General features: G+C 45.2%; 1 protein-coding gene across 6 annotated transcripts in view; it reads right to left on the bottom strand.

The window, feature by feature from the left end:
* Window positions 1-15,859, bottom strand: part of LOC138739676 (nuclear mitotic apparatus protein 1-like) — a 173,207-nt gene that overhangs the window by 103,524 nt on the left and 53,824 nt on the right. For all 6 annotated transcript variants that reach the window (XM_069892221.1, XM_069892217.1, XM_069892218.1 and 3 more), the window contains exons 2-3: window positions 10,791-10,849; window positions 5,975-6,060 (exon numbers count right to left, since the gene is read on the bottom strand). In XM_069892221.1, the coding sequence (XP_069748322.1) occupies window positions 5,975-6,060; window positions 10,791-10,832 (128 nt within the window). In that variant the 5' untranslated portion in view covers window positions 10,833-10,849. The remainder of the gene's footprint in view (window positions 1-5,974; window positions 6,061-10,790; window positions 10,850-15,859) is intronic.

Here is a 15,859-nt window from a genome sequence, read left to right as displayed (position 1 = left end):
TCATTAGATATGGGGATAGTGCCAGAGGATTGGCGCATTGCGCATGTGGTTCCGTTATTTAAAAAGGGTTCAAGGAGGAAGCCTGGCAACTATCGGCCTGTAAGTTTGACGTCTGTGGTAGGTAAATTAATGGAGAAAATTCTTAGAGATAGTACTTATATAAATCTGGATAGACAGGGTCTGATCAGGAGCACTCAACATGGATTTGTGGGAGGAAGGTCATGTTTGACCAATCTGATTGAATTTTTCGAAGAGGTGACTAGGAATGTGGATGAGGGTAGCGCAGTGGATGTTGTCTATATGGACTTCAGTAAGGCCTTCGATAAGGTACCACATGGAAGGTTAGTTAGGAAGGTGCAGTCTTTAGGTATAAATTTTAAGATAGTCAAATGGATTGAACATTGGCTGAAAGGGAGAGGCCAGAGAGTGGTAGTGGATAATTGTCTGTCAGGTTGGAGGCCGGTGACCAGTGGTGTGCCTCAAGGATCTGTATTGGGCCCATTGTTGTTCGTTATATACATTAATGATCTAGATGATGGGGTGGTGAATTGGATTAGTAAATATGCAGACGATACTAAGATAGGTGGAATAGTGGATAATGAAGAAGGTTTTCAAGGATTGCAGAGGGATTTGGGCTGCTTAGAAAAGTGGGCTGAAAAATGGCAGATGGAATTTAATGCTGATAAGTGTGAGGTGCTTCATTTTGGTAAGAAGAATCAGAATAGGACATACGTGGTAAATGGGAGAGCATTGATGAATACAGAAGAGCAGAAAGATTTAGGAGTAACGGTACATCGTTCCCTGAAGGTAGAAACTCACGTGAATAGGGTGGTGAAGAAGGCTTTTAGTATGCTGGCCTTTATCAATCATTGCATGGAATATAGGAGTTGGGAGGTGATGTTGAGATTGTATAAGACGTTGGTGCGGCCTAATTTGGAGTTCTGTGTGCAGTTCTGGTCGCCTAATTATAGGAAGGATATAAACAGAGTGGAGAGAATGCAGAGAAGGTTTACCAGAATGTTACCTGGGTTTAAGCATCTAGAGTATAGGGAGAGATTGGACAGATTAGGTCTTTATTCTTTGGAGCGTAGAAGGTTGAGAGGGGATTTGATAGAAGTATTTAAGATTATGAAAGGGATAGACAGAGTGGATGTGGATAGACTATTTCCATTAAGAGGAGGAAAGATTAAAACAAGAGGACATGAGTTAAGAATTAAGGGGCAGAGGTTTAGAGGTAACATGAGGGGGAACTTCTTTACTCAGAGAGTGGTAGCCGTGTGGAATGAGCTTCCGGGAGAAATAGTGGCGGCGGAGTCAATTGTATTATTTAAGAAAAGGTTGGACAGGTATATGGATGAGAAGAAGATGGAGGGTTATGGGCATTGTGCAGGGAGGTGGGACTAGAAAGGGGTGTTTGGTTTGGTGCGGACTAGAAGGGCCTAATGGCCTGTTTCCGTGCTGTAATTGTTACGTTATGTTAAGATGCACGGTTTGAGGCAATATCAGCCCACTGGCGGTGGTCAATGTGGCAGGCACCAAGAGATTTCTTTAGGCAGTCCTTGTACCTTTTCTTTGGTGCATCTCTGTCACGGTGGCCAGTGGAGAGCTCGCCATATAACACGATCTTGGGAAGGCGATGGTCCTCCGTTCTGGAGACGTGACCCACCCAGCACAGCTGGATCTTCAGCAGCGTGGACTCGATGCTGTCGACCTCTGCCATCTCGAGTACTTCGACGTTAGGGATGAAAGCGCTCCAATGAATGTTGAGGATGGAGCGGAGACAACGCTGGTGGAAGCGTTCTAGGAGCCGTAGGTGATGCCGGTAGAGGACCCATGATTCGGAGCCGAACAGGAGTGTGGGTATGACAACGGCTCTGTATGTGCTTATCTTTGTGAGGTATATCCTTTATACAGCAAAGGTAAAAATACATAACCAACGTTTCGGGCTTGAGCCCTTCATCAAGGTATGGAAAAATGTTGGCAGGCGTCTGAACAAAAGAGTAAGGGGGAGGTTTCGTCGCAAAGGCAGGAAGTGATCAACCTGATGATCCTTCCCTGTACTGCCATCCAAAGCCAGTATAATCTTTCTCCAGTAGAGACCAGAACTGCACATAGTACGCCGCACGCATCTTCACCAGTATTCCGCGCGCATCTTCACCAGTACTCCGCGCGCATCGTCACCAGTACTCCGCGCGCATCGTCACCAGTACGCCGCGCGCATCGTCACCAGTACGCCGCGCGCATCGTCACCAGTACGCCGCGCGCATCGTCACCAGTACGCCGCGCGCCACCAGTACGCCACGCGCCACCAGTACGCCGCGCGTATCTTCACCAGTACGCCGCGCGCATCTTCACCAGTACTCCGCGGGCATCTTCACCAGTACTCCAGTACGCCGCGCGCATCTCCACCAGTACTCCAGGCACATCTTCACCAGTATGCCGCGCGCATCTTCACCAGTACGCCGCGCGCATCTTCACCAGTACTCCGCGGGCATCTTCACCAGTACTCCAGTACTCTGCGTGCATCTTCACCAGTACGCCGCACGCATCTTCACCAGTATTCCGCGCGCATCTTCACCAGTACTCCGCACGCATCGTCACCAGTACTCCAGTACGCCGCGCGCATCGTCACCAGTACGCCGCGTGCATCGTCACCAGTACGCCGCGCGCATCGTCACCAGTACGCCGCGCGCATCGTCACCAGTACGCCGCGCGCCACCAGTACGTCGCGCGCCACCAGTACGCTACGCGCCACCAGTACGCCGCGCGTATCTTCACCAGTACGCCGCGCGCATCTTCACCAGTACTCCGCGGGCATCTTCACCAGTACTCCAGTACGCCGCGCGCATCTTCACCAGTACGCCGCGCACATCTCCACCAGTACTCCAGGCACATCTTCACCAGTATGCCGCGCGCATCTTCACTGTACACCACGCGCATCTTCACCAGTACGCCGCGCGCATCTTCACCAGTACTCCGCGGGCATCTTCACCAGTACTCCGCGTGCATCTTCACCAGTACTCCAGTACTCTGCGTGCATCTTCACCAGTACGCCGTGCGCATCTTCACCAGTTCGCCGCGCACATCTTCACCAATACTCCATGCCCATCTTCACCAGTACGCCTCGCGTCACCAGTACTCCAGCGCATCTTCACCAGTACGCCTCGCGTTACCAGTACGCCGCGCGCATCTTCACCAGTACGCCGCGCGCAACTTCACCAGTACGCTGCGCGCATCTTCACCATACGCCGCGCGCATCTTCACCAGTACTCCGTGCGCATCTTCATCAGTATGCCGCGCGTATCTTCTCCAGTACTCCATGTGCATCTTCACCAGTACTCCAGCACTCCGCTTGCATCTTCACCAGTACACCGCGCGCATCTTCACCACTACGCCGCGCGCATCTTCACCAGTACTCCGCGCGCATCTTCACCAGTACTCCGCGCGCATCTTCACCAGTACTCCCCACGCATCTCCACCAGTACTCCAGGCGCATCTTCACCAGTATGCCGTGCGCATCTTCACTGTACACCACGCGCATCTTCACCAGTACTCCGTGCGCATTTTCACCAGTACTCCAGTACTCTGCGCGCATCTTCACCAGTACGCCGTGCACATCTTCACCAGTACTCCGCGTGCATCTTCACCAGTATTCCAGTACTCCGCGCGCATCTTCACCAGTACTCCCCGCGCATCTCCACCAGTACTCCAGGCGCATCTTCACCAGTATGCCGCGCGCATCTTCACTGTACACAACGTGCATCTTCACCAGCACTCCGCGCGCATTTTCACCAGTACTCCAGTACTCTGCGCGCATCTTCACCAGTACGCCGCGCATTTTCACCAGTACTCCGCGTGCATCTTCACCAGTATTCCAGTACTCCGCGCGCATCTTCACCAGTACACTGCGCGGATCTTCACCAGTACTCTGTATAGTTGCAGAAGAACATCCCTGCGTTTAAATTTAATCCCTCCGGAAGTGACAGGAGCACACTATTTGAAACAGATCTTTCAGCCCACACTATAGTCCTTGAGATTCTGTGTTGGGAACCAGCTGGACGTGAATGCATTTAAAAAGGTAATGGAGTGGAGACTTATAACTTCTGGACTGTCACTGAAAGAGGAGGAGCGAGGGACTCGGGAGAGCTGTGAGAGTTGGGAACCAGCTGGAGGTTAATACATTTAAAAAGCGAGTGGAGCAAGGACTCTGGCCATTGTAACTTTGGGACTGTCACTGAAAGAGGAGGAGAGAGGGACTCGGGAGAGCCATGTGTGTCGGGAACATTTAAAAAGGGAGCAGAAAGCAAGTTAAGGGTCTAACAGAACGGTGATTGGTGTGAAGAGTAATAAAGAGGCAGTGACAAATAAAAAATATAGGGGTAGCTCAAGAGGAGTGGCTCAGGGTAGGACTGGGACTTTGGTTCACAAGACTTCAGCGAACTGAGGCTGAGGACAAGCTTGATTACAATGAGGTAAGGCCAGGTAAGATCTTTGAATTTAAATTGGGAAGAGTTTGGAATGCTTCAATTGCAGGTTGTGGGAAATCTGGGACAGCACAATTGTCCTTAATGACTACACCTACAAGAGTTGCATTCAGCTGCAGCTCCTGAGAAACTGAGTTAAGGAATTAGAGCTGGAGCTGGATGAACTCCAGATCATTCGGAAGGCAGATGCAGTGACAGAGAGAAATTTCAGGGGTAGGTAACTGGGTGACTGTTAGGAGAGGGAAGGGGAATAAGAAGAAAGTGAAGAGTACTCCTATGCCCATTGACCTCAACAATAAGGATACTGTTGGGGGAGACGATCAACCATGGACAAATGGTGGTCACATCTGGCACAGAGGCCGGCCCCTCGGCTCAGAAAGGAAGGGGCAGGAGAAGGGGAGAGCGATGGTGATGGGGACTCGTTGGTTAGGCACTCAGGTAGGAGGTTCTATGAACAAGACTGAGGCTCCCAGATGGTATTTTGCCTCGCAGGGGCATGGGATGTCTCTGATCGAGTTCACAGCATTCTGGAGGGGGAGGGTGAGCAGCCAGATGCCGTGGTCCATGTGGAGGCCAATGACATAGATGGGAGTAGTGATGAGGTCCTGAAGAGGGAGTATAGGGAGTTAGGTAAGAAGTTAAAAAGCAGGACCTCAAGTGTGGTAATCTCAGGATTGCTGCCTGTCCCACCCGCCAGAGAAGGTAGGAAGAGGGTTGTGACATATGAAGATGTGGCTGAAGAGTTGATGCAGGGAGCAGGAGTTCAGATTTGAGGATCACTAGGATCTCTTCTGGGGAAGGTCCGACCTGTACATAAAGGACAGGCTGCACCTGAACTTGAAAGAGACCAATATTCTGCTGGCCAGGTTTGCTAGAGCAGTTGGGGAGGGTTTAAACCAGTTTGTTCGGGGGATGGGAACAAGAATGTGAGGACAGAGAATAGAGCAGAAGGTCAAAAGCATGATACTATGTGTTCTGAGTTTGTGAGGAAGAACAGGTGGAGACAAAAATTAAATGCAGCTAATTAGAGGCTTTGAAGAGTCTATTTCAATGCTAGGAGTATTAGGAATAAAGGGGATGAACTTAGAGCATGGATCTGTATGTGGAACTACAATGTTGTGGCCGTTAGAGGTTTGGCTGGAGGAAGGACAAGATCGGCTATTGCAGGTACCGGGGTTTAAGTGTTTTAAAAGGAAAAGGAGGGGAGGTAACAGAGGCGGGAGGGAGGAGTTGCATTACTAGTCAATGATAGTATCTTGGCTTTCAAAAGGGAGGAGGCTGTCGAGGGAGTATCTACTGAGTCAGAAATAGGAAGGGAGCAATCACTGTTCTGAGAGTAGTCTTAGCATTCCTGATGAAAGGCTGATGCTTGAAACAGCACCTGCCCATTGCTTTCATGACCTGCCGAGTTCCTCCAGCATTTGGGTTTTGTTCCACATGACAAAATACATCTTTACTTAAATGCTTGTCGATGAAGTCAAGTTACTCACATCTTGCACGCTATATTAACGAAAGCAACACAATCCTGGAGCGCTGCCAGATTTTCTATCTCTTCTGACAATTTAAGACTGTTAATCTGTATCAGAAATAGAAAAAAGTTTTTAAAAAGTTAAAATCTTGTGTTTTGGCAACACCAGCAGAGCTGCGTCCTCTTCAATTTATAACCAAAGGTACTATGTGTGCCACACATAGTCCCTGCCCTTACTGTCTGAGTGCCACAAATACAGAAAATTCTCATTATATAAAGATTACAAAATGAGTTAGATTGGATTAGAAACACAACACCCCAAAAGATACCAGGTGCTTTCAATGTGGTGCCAAAAGTCGGCAGATTGCAGTTTATAAATCTCCATGGTTAAACTCCAAATAACGTTTGAAAAGATAAATATTGTAATCATAAAAAGAGGATCTAGATTTATGGTGGGGAACACCCATTAAATACAAAAGCATTTTTAGTACAATACTAGTATTAGCACTTGTGGCTAAAAACCCAACCTAGTTTACCAATGCTCTTCATTAACCTCTTAATTAAATGACGTCAGACCCAATTATGTGATTGACCTTCAAAATGACTTCAGTACAAGAACAATAAGGGATGGATAAAAGCAGCCTGGGCCCATGATGCCCACATCCCAAATAAATAGTCAAGGGATGTAGACCTCAGAATGTACATATTCACATTTCTCAATACTGTCCACGCAAAGCAGACTTCACCCCGACTCCCTTTCCCTCTATCTGAACTCACACTGCCTTGAAAATGCAGCCAATCTATTAAAAAGACTCATCCCACCCAAGCCACTCTCTTCACCAACCCCCCCAATTCAAGAAGAATTCATGAGTGTCCGATCACACACCACCAGATTCAACAACAATTTTATTCCCATCATTATCAGACTCCTGAATGAACCTCAAAATAGTTAAAATTCTGTCCCCTTTGCTCCATACCAACAAATCTCTCTCTATAACTCTGCACTTACTTGTACGATATATGAGATGACATATATCTGGTCTGCTGTCCCAACAAAATTCTATCACCTCATCTTGGCACATGACAGTAAACACGAACATGCTTATACTATACAGAACACCAACCAGTTCTCCCCATCACAGCACTGACAGCTGTGCACTTTCCTGGTTGCCGCACCACAAGAAGGATATCATTAAACTGGAGAGGGTTCAGAGATTAACCAGATGATATTCTGGATGGAATATTTCATTTATGAGAGGATCAATTCCCCATGGAGTTATACAGCATAGAAACAGACCCTTCCGCCCAACTTGCCCACGCCAGCCAAAATGTCCCATCCACCCTAGCCCCACCTAAGTTTGGCCCATATCCATCTGGACCAGTGGTTTTCAAATTTTTTCTTTCCACGTGCATACCACTTTAAGTATTCCCTATGCCATAGGTGCTCTGTGATTAGTAAGAGATTACTTAAGGTGGTATGTAAGTGGAAAGAAAAAGTTTGAAAACCATTGTTTTAATTGTACCTAATTAACTCGTTATGTGCAGGGTTTCATAACTCCAAAGGAAATGGGCCAATGACAATTTTTCTCAAGCAAAATATTTCAGTAACAATTGGGTCTAGAGCAGTGGTCTCAATCTTTTTTTCCCCACTCACATACCACCTTAAGTAATCCCTTGCTAATTACAGAGTATCTATGGCTTAGGGTTTACTTAAGGTGATACAGGTGCCTAACCTTTCATCCGGAATTCCGAAAACTGGCAACCTCCAAAATCTGGCACTTCTTTCGATAGTAACATTAATTTCCCATAATAAATTTTCCATTTTCGAAGGGAGACTCCCCCAATTCCCGTCCCCAAGGGCGCCCTCTCTTAACTTCGGTGGAAAGATGACTCAGCCCCCAGCACCTGGTGCGAGAGAAGCAGGGAGAGGCTGGCTCAATGCAGGAGCAATGGCTACCTTCTTTATCCATAATCCCCCACGCAGCTGGAACTGCTCTGCCAGTGCAGTTCCAGCTGCTTGGGGGGAATTATGGGGATGAAGACAGCCATTGCTCCTACATTGAGCCATCACCACGATCCGGTGTGGCGTTCCATAAACTCAGGGCTCGGCAGCAATGCACCCCTGCTGCCGTATCTGGAGTTTGGGGGGGGGGGGGGGGAGGGAAGTAGGGAGGCAACCAACAGTGCTGCACTGGCAAAGTGTGCCTAAGGGCCAGCCCAACAAATTGGTGATGCGCCTGAAAGCCACTGGCACTCGTCTCCACTGCCCTGATGGCCTGCTCCTCCTGCACTTCATGTCTGGCCTTCCGCGCCGCCGGCTCTGAGCACCCAACGCAGGCCACCTTTTAGGCTGAACTCCTGGGCTACCCTGTCGTCTGATGTGCTGGTTGAGAGCCTCCTATACAAGGCATGTCAAACCCCACCCCCACGCTCAGCCTTGCCAAGGGCGCAAAATAGTCTAGCACTGGGGGCAGCAGACAGCCAGAGGGGGTAATTGCGGAAGGTGGTGTGGTGTTGGGAGGGGGCAAGAACTTAGGAGTGAGCCATTTGCTTAAATGGACCGAAATCAAAATGATTCTGAACAATGGCAGGTGTCCAGTTGCGAAGATTGACAGGATTTCAGGGTCTGAGTTACAGGGAAAGGTTGTGCAGACTGGGGCTTTTTTCTCTGGAGCGTAGAAGATTGAGAGGGGACTTGATAGAGGTGTTTAAGATTTTAAAAGGGACAGACAGAGTAAATGTGGATAGGCTTTTTCAATTAAGAAAGGGGGAGATTCAAACTAGAGGACATGGTTTAAGATTGAAGGGGGAAAATTATAAGGGGAACATGAGGGGAAATTTCTTTACGCAGAGGGTGGTGGGGATGTGGAATGAGCTTCCGGCAGACGTGGTCGAGGCGGGATCATTGGTTACATTTAAGGAAAGATTGGACCGTTACATGGATAGGAGGGGACTAGAGGGGTATGGACTGGGCGCTGGTCAGTGGGACTAGGAGGGTGGGGATTTGCTACGGCATGGACTAGTAGGGCCGAACTGGCTTGTTCTGTGCTGTAAGTGGTTATATGGTTAAAAGGTTAGGCCTGTACAATAATAAAAATAAAAGTTTGAAAACCACTGCTCTAGACTGATCCTAATAATACCTGTCTCAACCATCACCCACTACCTTCTATAAAAATTTACCCTTCAGGTTCCTGTTAAATCTCTGTCCATCCCTTTAAATCTTTGTTCTCTGGTTACCAATTTCCCTGCACTGGCCAAAAGACTGCATTCACCTGATCTCTTCCTCTCATGAATCTGTATTCCTCTATGAGATCACCCCTACACGATAGGTTGGGTTGGTTTTCCTGGGAGCAGAAGCTCAAAAGTAATTTCATGTGGGTATAGAAATTATGATAAGAGTAAGGAGTCAAACAGCATGAAACAGGCCTTTGGCTCAACTCTTCCATGCCCACCAAGTTAGCATCCCGTATTGGTCCCATCTTCCTGCATTTGGTCCACATCCTCGCAAGTCTTTCCTGTCCTTACACCTGCCGAAATCTCTTTTGAATGTTGTAATTGTGCCCATTTCTATAGCTTCTTCTGACAGCTTGTTCCAGATATGGACCACCCTCTGAGTGAAAAAGCTACCCCTCAGATCCTTGCTGGATTTCTCCATTCTCACCTTAAACCTATGCCCTCAAATCCTAGAACTGTCTACCTTAGGACTATATAAATTTGATCATACCCTGGTAGGATTTTTTTCCTCCCCAAAATTAGAGGAAATAGGTCAAGGGTGGGGGCTAAGAAACTTAGAGTGAAACTGAGGAACAAACTTTTCACCCAGAGGAAGATTGGAATCTGGAACACCATTCAAGATTCTATTTATTGTCATGCAATAAAACAGTGTCATATTGCACTAAATTGCTTTTGCTTTCTGTAAGGCGGACATTCGCCATCGGCTGAAATTGCCTGAAGTGCCTCTTACAGTCAGAGAAAGAGAAGCAAAAGAGAGTCCCCCAAGAGACAGAGGGTCCGTAGATTCGCCTCCAGCACTCCTGTAGCCGCACAGAGTCCAGTCCAAACCACTGGCAACTGGAGCTCCAGATCTGAACCTCCGATACAATCTGGAACCCTTTTGCACCTTCAGAACCCCCTCGCATTCCAGTTCCAATACCTGGTACCACTTCAGCAAGTTTTGAGCCAGTCTCCAGCAGCCCACAGCCTCTGTGGGTTCTTCGCCTCCAGTTGCCAGAAGACTGTCGCATATGTGGGTCTTTCAGCTGCAGAACCTCCTCAGTGGTCTACCGCCGTGGTTACCATCCCGTGGGTCGTCTCCTCTGCTGCTTCTTCTCAAATGGGGGTGATTTCCCCATTTTCAGGTGCCCTGCACCAGTCCTCCGCCTCCCTGGAGCCTGCAACCCCTTGTGGCTACTGCTGATCATAGGCGCCGCTATCGATGGCACAGACCCTGAAGTCGCGGGAATTTAAATAAAACTAACATCGACTTTTTTAATAAGCCATTCAAAGCCTATGCAGACTTGTTGGCAGTTGACTGGATGGTAGGACCCTGCAGGAGCACTGTATCTCTGATCCTCACTCTCCGTGGGTCCCCACCAGTGGTTGTGTTGCCGCTACAGCGACTCCAGCAGCGCTGCCATCTGGCTCGAGTGTATGGTAGGGCATTTATATCCAGATGAGTACTTGAAGGGTATGGATTGAGTTCTCGTATATGGAATTAGAACTTCCATAGTGGCCAGCAAGGACAACATGGGTCAAATGACCAGTTTTTGTGCAGTTGGACTATAAAAACTATGTTTATCTGACACTGTGCCACACCTGATAAGGAGTTGAATGCTTACCCATTTCACCAAAGCCTCAGCCTTCGTCCTGTGCACTGCCATTGTACTGATGAGGTGGTCTGGAAATAAACAGAAAAGGCATTAACCACAGAGACAGATCTATGACACGCTGGAAGTTTCCATTGTTACAGAAGAGCCCATTAAAAAGATTAGAAACTTACTAGTTAAAAGCTATTGTGGGATCTCGAGAACGAAAACTGTAATTGCTCTTCCCCAAAGTTTCTGAGGCTCCCTGAACCACTTCCCCCACCCCCCCACCCAGTTCCACACAATTAGGAGACCATAATAGCCTTGAATCTTGTTGCAGCCCAGGATATAGAGTATAGCAGCTACTGTTGTAGTTATTGTATCCCAGTCTGATGTCAACATTTCCAGAAAGAGTGAGTTTGTGTGCAATAAAACTCCACATCGCTGCATGGGAAAGTTTGAAATCTACCCAATGAGCTTGTTTAATTTGGCATCTGTTCCATGCAGACATTATGGACTGAAGGGCCCGTTCCTCTGCTATGTTCTCAAAATGTTGCTGCAATAAACATTCCTCAATAAGCAAGTTCCTCAATAAGTAAATTCAAGAGGGATTCTCAAAAAACACAAAAGTTAAATTAAATTTTTTAAAAACTGAAGCAAGTACATCAAATGTTGGGTAAACTGTAACTGGGAACATGTCGCAGGAGAACCAAAGATTGGATCCCCTCACCAGAAGCCTAATCAACACAACTGCAAAACCCCACACAAAAACCAAGTGCAAAGTCCAACCCCATCCTCAGTTTTAAGTAAAAATGCCTTGGAAAACATGAGTCAGATTCCCAAAAGCACATTAACTCTCTGGAAAGAGCATTAAAATATAATGTTACATCATCATTCTTCAGTGGCTAACAAAATGCTTTGAAATGGTGAGGTGGTAAATAGTGATTCAGAAATGATGTCCTTAAAATTCACTGACATGTCCAGGTATCAGTACAGGTGTCACTGAACAAGTACAAAACCATAAAATGCCGGAAACCTACAGGACAAGCAGCACCTGTGGAGGATGAAACAATGTTTTGGGAAAATGACCCATCAATGGAAGTGGAAAAGGGAGAAAACAAATTAGTTTTAAGTTGCAGAGGTGGAGGGAAAAAAGACAAGCAGGAATGTGTGTGATAGAACAGGGACCAATATTTTCCCAGTAACAATCACCTCCACTTAAGAGAAAATAGAAAAAATGTGTTAGAAATACTAGAAACTGGAATTCTGAAATAAAAGAACATTGGCAACACACAGCAGAACAGGATCTGTGGAGAATGAGATTAAGTTTGAGGCAGACCTGGCTAGATCTGACACAGACAAGGAAGATTCATTATCAGAAATCCTTGATTTCTACTTGGTAATCTGAGATCTTTTTGGAATAGAATTAAGGAACTTTTAGAAGCTCTATTTAACTTTAAAATTTCACTTGATCCTATATTTTTACTGGGTTATATTAAGAAATTGAGTTTGGAATTAAAATTAGATAAGTCTCAAATTGCTTTCTTGATATTAGCTTTAGCTGTGGCTAGAAAATGTTTGGCAATTACTTGGAAAAATGAGGCTGATTTGAGTATTCAAATAAGTAGAAATGAGGTCTTGTATTGGAGAAGATAACTTATAATTTATAATTTATGCAATAGTTATTCATTCTTTGTTAAAGTTTGGAGCCCGTATATAAGATATATGAGAATGGATTTGTAATAGCTTTTTACACAATTCATGGGGTTGCACTAAACTATGGCAATAATTGAAGCTTGTTTTGTAAGTTGATCTCCTCTTTTACTCATCCTTTTCTTTCTTTTGGGATAGTTTAGAGGGGGGATTAGGAGAGGTGGGTGGGTTAGGGCTTTACTTGTATTTGTATTATATGATTTATTATGATCAATAAATAAAATTTTCAATAAAAAAGCAATTCTTGTATTCAATATTGGAATCCATGGACAGCCACTCAATGGAAGACAAAATGCTGTTCCCTGAGCTTGCTTTGGGCACTGCTGGGGTAATATAAGAGACCAGAGTTAAAGGGGGATAGAGAGTTCATGGTGACAAGTGTCACCCATTCTGTATTTGTTTTCTCTGATCGGGAGACTATCAAACCACAAACACCCAATGTAAACCACAAGATATTGTTACAGAATAAGTTAATACAATTATGGAATAAAATATATCTAAAGGGGTAAGGTTAGATTGTGGAAGTTTAGGTCATACTTTACAAACATCTCATTTGGAATGCAAAAACCTGTGCAGATGGAACCTTCAAGTCTGCAGTCTTTGACAGAGGCAATGGAAGTGCTTTGGAGGTTTTCACAAATACACGTTAAATGGACAGCGTGTTTGCACAGAGCCCAAGCTGAAGAACTGAAAATCTGTTGCTATTAAGACTCGTGCCAGAAGTTTAAATTGTTGGTTGAAGGTTACTGTTCTAAGAGGGCTCATATGGTTTTGCAGAGAGGAAAAAAATACCTTTGTGTGTGTGTGTGTGTGTGTGTGTAGTGGGGAGAGAGAGAGAGAGGGAGAGTCACTTTTACTACAGCAGTTGGTGTTGAAGGCTTCAATTTTTGCAGACCTGCTGCAAGACCGCATTTTAAGATGGGTTTTGAGTTGTGAGTTCAGCCTATTCTAAATCCTTGTAGTCAATTACAAGACATTTTGGCTGGTTAATGTGTTTCTCCTGAATTAGGGAAAAAAGAAAAACCTGGAAGAAGAGGTTATCTTCTGGGAAAACCCACGTTTCTTCAGCAAGACACTGAAGTGGCTGATTGAAGGAGATCAGTTTGTGTGTGTCCAATGAAAAATGAATCTCTCTGAAACCAGAGCCCGGTGAAGATTATAAATGTTAAATTCTGTGCACGGTATGGAAAATTGCCTGATACTTGGAGAAGTGAAAAGTGAATGAGTGGACAGTGAAACAAAGAACTTTCCTGAACACATACACATTACATACATGTGCGCTTAGAATTAGAAGGGGGTTGTGATAGTACAGATTCTATCACCAATGTGTCTATGTACAGAGGATCGTGTAGGATGACTGTGATTAGCTGAGAGTGTAGCCACACCTACTGGCAGGTCTTAAAGGATTGCTCCTTGCCAGACCAGGTCATTCTGGACTGGTCGACCTACTTGTGCTCCAGTCTTTTAGTTAATAAAAGCCTTGGTTTGGATCAACAAGTCTTTGGTTCTTTTGATGTGCATTACAGGGGTTAAATTAGGTTAAGTTAATAGTAACAAGTTAAATATTGATATTATTATGTATGAAGAAAATTAAAAACATTTTTGTTTAAGTGACCATGGTCTTGTTGAATTTCTATTGCGGCTTGTTTTTGGAGTTGCTGGGCTCGTAACAAGTGGGGGGCTCATCCTTTGCCATTTGAAAAATTTGGAGTTTGGGAACTAAAACATTTGGAGTTTTGGAATCTTAAACTTTTGGAGTTTTTGTGATTTATTAGTAAATTGTTTTTCCAAGCTCAATCAAAGTTTGTGTGGGGTTAAACAGCAGCAATGGATATTAGTGCATTTTTGGTACAACCATCACCAGTGGAGCTGCAGAGAAAAAGAAAACGGAAACTGATGGTCACTGCTAGAGAATTAATGCTGGTTGAAGTCAAGAGTTGTATGAGGAAAATAGAAATACAGAGTGAACTATGATGTGAAGAGAAGGACTGAAAATTTTCCTGAGGATAAATCTTTTGAAATGGAATTGGAATTGTAAAAATTGAAGTTGGAGGAAGAGAGAGAGAAAAACTGAGGTTTGAGGAAGAGAGAGAGAAAAACGTAAATATGAGTTGGAGGAAACTGAAGGAAAGAGACGGTTTGAATTCGAGAAGTTAAGACATGAGATGCAGAGAGGTAAGAGAACTGAAGCTCGAACTGCTGGAGAGAAGTTTATGGCTAGTAGAGGTTAATCTAGTTACACCTTTCGATGAGAGAGATATAGATACATATTTTGAGCTTTTTGAAAAGGTTGCTCAGAGCTCAAGCTGGCCAAAAGAAAAGTGACCACTGAGGTCCAAAGTGTAATAAAGGGAAAAGCACAACTGCCACACACGAGCTTGACTGTAGAGCAAGTGGCAAATTATGAGACCGTTAAACAAACAGTGTTAAAAGCTTAAGAGTGGGTTCCAGAAGCATATAGTCAAAAATTTAGGAATTTGGGGAAAGCATGAAACCAATCTTCCACTTGGAAAATCTTTATGTTTTGACCATCGGTGCACCTCAAAAGAAATAAATAATAATTTCAACAGATTAAGGGAATTGATATTAATTGAGGAAATTAATTGTGTTCCCAATGAGATCAAATTAGACTTGGATGAGGAAGGCACGGGCATATGGCATCAATCAGCTAAAATAGCAGAAGAATATTTCCTGATACACAAAAGCAAATTTCTTCATAGTAAGTCTTTTCGGAAGGTTAATGCGGAGCAGACCAGTAAGCCTGAAATTAAGTCTGGGGAGAATATTGAGAGAAAAGATGAAGGTAAAGTAGGAAAGGACAGAATTTCAGGATTTGTTTGTCATTATTGTAAAACAAACCTGGTCATGTTATTAGAAATTGTTTAGTGTTGAAAAAGAGAAAAGGAGATATTTCCAGAAGCATGTATTGAGACAGATGAATTTAATGAGAACAGAGGTCCCATACCTGGTAAGGATGTTATGGATATATTCAAATTTTTTGAGTCAGAGGGTTTGATTTCAGTAAAAGAAGGAACTGTAGCGAGCCAAGCAACTGCGCAGGTGAACAGGCCGAATCACCGCAACAAATTACCATTCCAAGATGGTGTAGGCCTCCCTTCACTGCCAAGGAGCCAGCGATTAGTGCCACATGCGAACTAAGGAGCTCTCCATTTCCACATGGCGGGTTGCCAGCTGAGGAGTTACACCGCGACGCAATGATGTCACTTCCGGAAGCTGGAGGATACATCACCAGAAGTGGGCGTTTCCAATGGGGTAATGTGGCAAATTCAAACAATAAAGACCGTATGGACGTCTCGTTATTCAGTCGCGAAGCAGTCACTGCAGTCGTGGCCCTGACGGTTCCAATGTTTTGGAACTAGCATCGATCA

Source organism: Narcine bancroftii, chromosome 7 (genome assembly GCF_036971445.1).
Source record: "Narcine bancroftii isolate sNarBan1 chromosome 7, sNarBan1.hap1, whole genome shotgun sequence".
NCBI classification, from domain to species: Eukaryota; Metazoa; Chordata; class Chondrichthyes; order Torpediniformes; family Narcinidae; genus Narcine; species Narcine bancroftii.
The sequence above is the reverse complement of the archived record's forward strand: the minus strand, read 5'-3'. Positions and strand labels throughout refer to the sequence as shown.